Source organism: Erythrolamprus reginae, chromosome 6 (genome assembly GCF_031021105.1).
Source record: "Erythrolamprus reginae isolate rEryReg1 chromosome 6, rEryReg1.hap1, whole genome shotgun sequence".
In the NCBI taxonomy this organism is placed as follows: Eukaryota; Metazoa; Chordata; class Lepidosauria; order Squamata; family Dipsadidae; genus Erythrolamprus; species Erythrolamprus reginae.
In genome coordinates, this window is record NC_091955.1 from 98,196,316 (window position 1) to 98,203,649 (window position 7,334).

Sequence of the window (7,334 nt, forward strand, 5' to 3'; positions counted from 1 at the left end):
GTGTGGTTGTGATTGATTGTTTTTTAAGATAGCGGGTTTTTAGTCATAGTTTTAACTATTAGATTTGTACTGTACTGTTTTATCGCTGTTGTGAGCTGCCCCCTGTCTTCGGAGAGGGGCGGCATACAAGTCTAATAAATTAGTATTAGTATCAGTATCAGTATTAGATTAGCATTAGCATTAGTATTATTAGTATTATTATCAATAATAATGATGATGATGATAATAATAAAAGTTATTTCTTAAAAAAAAAAGATTCTGCACAGTTCAGAGAACCCCCAAAGCCAGGGGTGGGTTCCTATTACCACCGCTGCCGATGCAGCTTCAGTTAGCTTGTGTGCATGCACGCACATTTGATTTTATTGGATTTGTATACGCGCACATCCCAGTGTGTTTTTTGCTTCTGTGCATGTGAGAGATTTTGGTGAGTTTTTTGCTTCCACGTGTGCCGGAATCTTGTGTGTGCATCCCCTTGTGAGTTTTTTCTTCCTGTACATGCGCAGAAGAGAAGCATGCTAAGATGCGCAAGCGCACAAGTTAACTGAAGTTGCACATGCAGTGAGTGATCGTTACCAGTGCGGCATCCTTGTTCGCATCCTTTAAGATCTCACATCCTTTAGGACTTTCCCACAAGTGCCAAGACTGGGCGAGCTGCTTTGTGCGGAAGAAAACTTCAGGTCGGTGCCAGGTTTTCGCTCCTGTCAGGTGCCTGTGTGTTACGTTGCTTTATTGCTGATGTTGGTTTAATCATTGACGAGTAGACACCCAGAGGAACGTACGAGACCAGCAGCTATGTCAATGTTTTAAATAAATAAATAAAATGCATCTGCTTAAACCCCCAGGGATGCAACTGATGTGTGCTTAGCTTTGCTGAAAGCTGTTGCAAAAAGCTGCATCCTGGTTGTTAGGCAAAAATTTCCTCCACCCCCAAAGAAACTCACCCTCCTGCCTTGCCTATAAATGCCTCCGTCCCCTTTGCTGGAGGAGAAACCTGGAATTGCCACTGAGGCAAAAGGACAGGTGAGTGGGGCTCTGCCACCTGTGGCCACCTGACAGGTGAGGCCCCTGCCGGAGATTGCTCCTGTTTCTCTCTATCTCTGTCTCTGTGTGTGTCTTTCTCTCTCTTTCTTTCTCTCTCTCCCTCCCTCTCTTTTCCTCTCTTCCCCTCCGTCTCTTCCCTCCCTTCTGAAGGGACCTCTTGCAAGGGGCTGCAGGCAGGCTGGGCAATTGGCCGGACTTGGGGAGGGGATGCAGTGGGGTAGCAAAAATGGAGCTCCACCCCAGAGCACTTTGCACTGAAAGATGTTGAAAGAAAATGCATGAGCTACAGCCACAATGTGGTAGTAAAAAAACTGGTAGCCCCTCACTGGCTGCAGTTGATGTCTAGGTTGCAACCTGGGATCTGTAGGACGGTGCCTCAGGCAGGGATGGAGGGATGTATTGGGGCTGCAGAAAGACAGAACCTCTCTAAGGGAATGGGGATTCCACAGCCACGCAGGTCCCACGGTGACCCACCAAGGATAGTAGCAATAGCTTTAGCACTAGACTTATATTTATTTATTTATTAGATTTGTATGCCGCCCCTCTCCGTAGACTCACTTGTACACCGCTTCCCAGTGCTTTTACAGCCCTCTCTAAGGGGTTTACAGAAAGTACGCAGATTTCCCCCCACCAATTTGGACCCTCATTTGACCCCCTTCGGAAGGATGGAAAGCTGAGTCAACTTTGAACCAACTGAGATTCGATCTGCCAAAGTGCTGGCAGCCGGTGATCAGCAGAAGAAGGCTGCAGTACTGCACTCTAACCACTGTGCCACCGTGGATGTTGCATGGCCAAGGGAGCAGAAACAGGGTCCAGTTGGGCGAGTCCAAAAGAAACTGGGAGGTCAGCCTGGTCCCAGGTTGGATGTGGGATGAGCCTTCCCGAGGGCCTTTCGAGAAGTGGGTTCTTCCCGGTTCTATAGAACTGGTAGCTAACTGCTGGTGATGTCACAGAACCAGTTCTATTGGTGCCGGTCCATGAATGTCACCATCTTTTTTGGGGGGTGGTACCCTAATCATTAAGTGTTGTACCACATGATTCTTGACAAATGTCTCTTTTTCTTTTATGGACGCCGAGAGCATCTGCACCAAAGACAAATCCCTTGTGCGTCCAATCACACGTGGCCAATAAAGAATTCTACTCTATTCTTCTTCTCTGTGGCGGCCCCAAAAGTATTGCTCAAAGTCTTCTATCCTGTCTCCCTTGGTCCTTCTTTTCATTACACAAGACGCACTCCATTGCTGCAACCATTCACATTTTAGCACGCGGTCCTGTAATCTTCTTTCTTTTTTCTGCATTTTCTGCATCCATCACACTTGGCCAATAAAAAATTCCAATCTATTCTCTTCTTTGCTTCTCTCTACAGGAAAGGAAGGAAGGAAGACCATGCAGCGATTCTTGTTTCTGAACTTTGGCTTGCTGGTCGTGGCCCTCTCCCTAAGTGGTGAGTTTGAGCAGGGTCTCTCCTGTTTAGAACGTCTCTTGCATACGAAGCCCTTCCTAATTTAATCCCCCCAACATCCTCTGGCTGAAGTTGCTTTTATTCCTGTTTGGCTTATTGTTCAAATTTAGATCCCATTCTACCACTCTGCTCCAAGACACAGGGCTGTTTGCAAAAGTGCTTTAGCATTTAGACTTACATACCGCTTCTTCCCAGTGCTTTTATAGCCCTCTCTAAGCAGTTTACAGAGCATCAGCCTCTTGCCTCCAACCATCTGGGTCCTCATTTCACCGACCTTGGCTGGACGGGAGGCTGAGTCCACCTGGAGCCGGTGGTGACCGAGCTGTCTCTTCTTCCTTCTCCATTGGGTTTCCTCTCTTCCCACACAGGAGCCAAAGGCTGCTGTCCCCAAGAATGGTTCTCCAGAGGTGCCTTTTGCTACAAGGTCTTCGAAGAAGCAAAGACCTGGGAAGAGGCAGAGGTTAGAAGGGCTGGCGTGTCTGTGAATCTCCGAGCCCAGCCAGAGGGGAAATCGAGGCAGAGCCTACATTTAAATCCAGACAGTTAATATCATCATCGTAATATTTATGTTGTCAAGTATATATAAGATTACAGAGAAAGTATAAACGTGAATACAGAGAAGGGCTGCAAAAAAGTTTACTACCACACTGTAAGCGTGGCTTATTTTGTGGGTGTGGCTTGCTGGCCATATCACCGGGTGGGAGTGGTTTGATGATCATGTGACTGGAGGTGGCTTAAAGGTCATGTGACTGGCTTAATGGTGGCCAACTTGACATCACTCAAGTCAAGGGTTTGGGTTAGGGTGCCTAGAAATACAACTTCCCTACCTATTTATTATTACTGAACATCCAAAATATACTATTTAATTCTATGTATCATATATATGTCATATGTTACATAGATATTACACACAGGCACACAAAGATATACATTATCCACTATATGTACACACATACACACACAGAGCTCTTCTAAAATTATACACATTCAATCTCATTTACTGTGATAGGAAAAACACCCAGAGCCCAGAAGGGGAAAAAAGAAAACAATTCAAAATATATCAGTTATGCGTACCTGACCATACCTGTAGGAGCCCGTCATTGACATGAGAACAGGCACATTGGTGCACTTATGCATGCCCCTTCTCTGATTGGCCTGAAGTGGAGAGCCACTAGGCTGTGTGCGTGAATAGGTAGCAAAGCGCATGATTTTTAGGATAGTTCTGAAATGCAAATATTCTGCGGACTATTGAAGATGGAGGAATGAAGGGAAAGCAGGAAGGAGAGAGAGAGGAAGAGGGAAGGGAGCATAAGAAGAGGAAGTAGAGAGGGAGAAAGAGAAGGAGAGAGAGGTTAAGGGTGAGTGAAGGGAAAGTAGGTAGGAGGAGGAAAGAGTTAGAAAGAGGGAGGGGAGTGCAAGAAAGAATAGTTAAAGGGGCAGACGGGTGTTGGTTAAGGGGGGATTAATTAAATTAATTAAATAAGATATGTAATATTGAAAGGTATATATACAGGTTAAATTTGTTAAATTTATATGGAAAGGTGGAGAAAAATATAAAAAATAGGGGGGGGAGGAATGGTGTCTAGGACCATGGGGGAAAGATTTCCTTTTGTTTCTCCACGCATAAACACGAGACAGGTCTCTGCTGACCAGGGGCCTCTCTCTGTTGCCGCTCTCTTGCAGAAGTACTGCAAGAAGTACAAGCACGGCTGCCACCTTGCCTGTCTTGATGACAAGGAAGAGTTGGAGGACATGGCTGTGCACATCTCCCAGAAATTCCACGTCGACAACATCTGGATTGGGTTGAGTCGCCCATCACAAGTAGGTCCTTTTCTGTTGCTCATTCATTCATTCATTTGTCAAACATGTATAGGATAGTACTAATTTCTAAAAACATAACATAATTAAAAAATAATGATAAAAGAAGACAATAGGATAGTGGGACAGGGACTTATGCACGCCCCTTGCAGACCTCTTAGAAACGGGGCGAGGTCAACTGTAGACAATCTGAGGTTAAAGTTTTGGGGTTTGGGGAAGAGGCCACAGAGTCAGGTAGGGCATCCCAGGTGTTGATTGCTTTGTTGCTCAAGTCGTGTTCTGCGCAGGCAAGCAGAGCTTGGAAGGATGGAAAGTTGAGTCAACCTTGACCTGATCAGGATCAAACTCCAGGCAGTGGGCAGAGTCAGCCTGAAATTTCTGCATTTTAACTTCTGTGACACCACTTCTCTAAGAATTTATCCACTCGTCCAAGAATTCATGAAGTTTAACCCTATTTAATTGTTCTTGATCAACTGCAAGTGACTAGACCGATGGAGAAAAGGAGGCTCAGTGGTCTCTTTGCTCAGACCCTTGAAACCTGCCAACTTTTCTTTACCTGCCTTGGGCTCTGCTGGGCCAGAGCCCCCTCCTCAGTTAGCTAATGTGGCTTCCTTACCATTACAGGAAGAAAACTGGAAGTGGGGCGATGGCTCCAAGCTCAGCTACACCTCCTGGAAATCAGGGAAACCGAACAACAAGCAGAAGAACAAGAACTGTGTGGAGCTCTGGGCTGAGTCAGGTGAGCCAAGGTGAGGGGAGGGGGGAATGGGAGATGTGCTTCCAATAGGAGGACCCTTCGGACGCATCATGGAGGGGTCACTGCTTGGCAACTGAAGACCTTTGGCAAAGAAAAATGAAAGCCATCATTCCTCCAAAAGCTCAAAATGTATGTGCTGATGGTTACAATTAAATTAACAAGCTACATCCCCTTCGGAGAGGGGCGGCATACAAATCTAAGTAATAAAATAAATAAATAAATAAATATGGGATGGGATAGAATGAGATAGAAAATGTAGAGTAGAGTAGAGTAGAACAGAACAGAAAGCAGAACAGAACACAATGCAGGGATGGGATAGAAAATATTGAACAGAACAGAGTAGAGTAGAATAGAACAGAACAGACATAACAACATAGAACAGAACACAGAACAGAACACAAGGCAGGGATGGAATGGGAAAGAAAATATAGAATAGAATGGAATGGAGTGGAGTGGAGTGGAGTGGAGTGGAACGGAATGGAACGGAACAGAATAGAACACAGAACAGAACAGAACGCAAGGCAGGGATGGGATGGGATGGGATAGAAAGGGATAGAAAATATAGAATCAAATAGAATAGAGTAGAGTAGAGTAGAACAGAACAGAACAGAATACAGAACAGAACAAAACAGAATGCAAAGCAGCCACACGCCCACATGACACATGAGGAAGTGAACTGGCATCGAGATAAACCAGAACCCACCCTGGCCACGATGGCTATTTATGAAATGGTACATTTTGGCCAGCAACCACAGCATGCCCATGCTCTTCTGTGCAAGCTACGATGACTAACTGAGGGCCTCTTTGCAAGGCAAGTATACTGGTTCCCACCCCCATCATCCAGGGATGTCCTTAGCACATGGTAAGAACAGGGTCATGCTGAACCCCCAGCCCATTTTAGCAGATGTGGCTCTCCACCTGGGCTGCAAATGAGGGAGGAGCCACTGAAGATACCTTCTGGGGTTCTCAGGGGGTCGCTGCAAAAGAATAACCAAACTTTGTCTTCTGCTGCTCAGGTTACAAGAACTGGAACAATGAGGAGTGTGCATCCTTGCGTCCGTTCTTCTGCCAGTGCTTATTCTAGTGCAAACCTCTGCTCCAGAGGGAGTGAAACATCTGTTGCAAGGAAACCTCCACCTATCAAAACTTCTGCTCTGCATCCTTTCACTTCATGGATGCTTTCTCTAGCTTGCGTCTGACCTGGTTCACTCTGAAGGTCAAATAAATTCTCTCTAGCACGACTGGCCTCCTTTATTTTGCAGAGCCAGGAGACTGTGGAAATCCAAAGCTTGAGAACCCACCCACCCTAAATTTTCTGCATGGCAAGACTCAGCATCAAAGGGGCAAAGGGGGAATGGGTCTCATAAGAAGGTCACTCCTCTGATGCTAGGCTGCTTCCTGGCACCTCCATCTCATTTTCATTGGAAGCTTGGGAATCTGCTTTGCCTGAGCCCCATTTTCCTGCCCCCCAAAACCAATTTGTTTCCAAGTCCTACTCCGGACATGAGTGGAGACTCTTGCTAGGATGGGAATGGGATGGTGAGGGAGATCCCTGAAGATGTTGTCCTCACTGGCTGCTCTGTCAGGGCTGCAAAGATCTGAACGTCCAATGTGTTGTGAGTGGTCCACGTCTGGCTCAGCTGGTCACGGAGAATGAGCCAAGTCCGTCTGAGTATCCTAAGCCAGTGTTCTTGCCAGCTGAGTCTGAGAGTGAGAGTGAAGGGGACTTGGAACCTGGGTGACCACCAGAGACTGTAGAAACCCCAGCTATGGCAGAGCCTGAGTCAGAGGATGATGGGGACGTTGGGGATCAGGAACCTCTGTTAGATGCAAGGGTCAGGAGGTTAAAATTCAGACATGAATATCTCTATAGAAGAAGGCTTTGGAGGTGAATATCTCTATGGGACTTTTGGCTACTCCCTAGCAGTATTTAAGAAAGGCTGCTTGGAAAAGGGTGTGTGGAAAAACAACGTTCATCTTGAAGATGGAGTTTTGAGGGCCTGTTCCAGAATTCCTGGATCTCTGTTCCTGTTTTTACAGAAGATCATTTATCTCTGAACAGTGAGTGAAGTGAGAACAATCAGACCCAACTAATTAGTGAAGATTTATGTCTTTAGCTGGTGTGATTGATTGATTGATTGATTGATTTATAACTAGCTTCCTTCTACTTTTGAACATAACTAGTTAAGAGGAGCAATCAAGATTCAGTTCTCAGTGTAGTTTGTAGCTGGTGTTCAAGAAAGGAATCCAAGGGCA

The 7,334-nt window shown here is 45.9% G+C and overlaps 1 protein-coding gene across 1 annotated transcript; it reads left to right on the plus strand.

The window, feature by feature from the left end:
- Nucleotides 1–2,410: 2,410 nt before the first annotated feature.
- Nucleotides 2,411–6,162, plus strand: LOC139168844 (C-type lectin lectoxin-Thr1-like). The gene is made up of 5 exons (XM_070754587.1): nucleotides 2,411–2,485; nucleotides 2,872–2,963; nucleotides 4,187–4,324; nucleotides 4,946–5,060; nucleotides 6,095–6,162. The coding sequence occupies exons 1-5, from the start codon at nucleotides 2,428–2,430 to the stop codon at nucleotides 6,160–6,162; spliced, it is 471 nt and encodes a 156-aa protein (XP_070610688.1). The 5' UTR covers nucleotides 2,411–2,427.
- Nucleotides 6,163–7,334: the final 1,172 nt, after the last annotated feature.

Excerpts from the sequence above, each read along its gene's own strand:
- LOC139168844 (XM_070754587.1), top strand. The coding sequence starts at position 2,428 with ATGCAGCGATTCTTGTTTCTGAACTTTGGCTTGCTGGTCGTGGCCCTC. Across the intron at positions 2,964-4,186 it reads AGACCTGGGAAGAGGCAGAG|AAGTACTGCAAGAAGTACAA; the intron begins GTTAGAAGGGCT and ends GCTCTCTTGCAG. Across the intron at positions 4,325-4,945 it reads GGTTGAGTCGCCCATCACAA|GAAGAAAACTGGAAGTGGGG; the intron begins GTAGGTCCTTTT and ends TTACCATTACAG.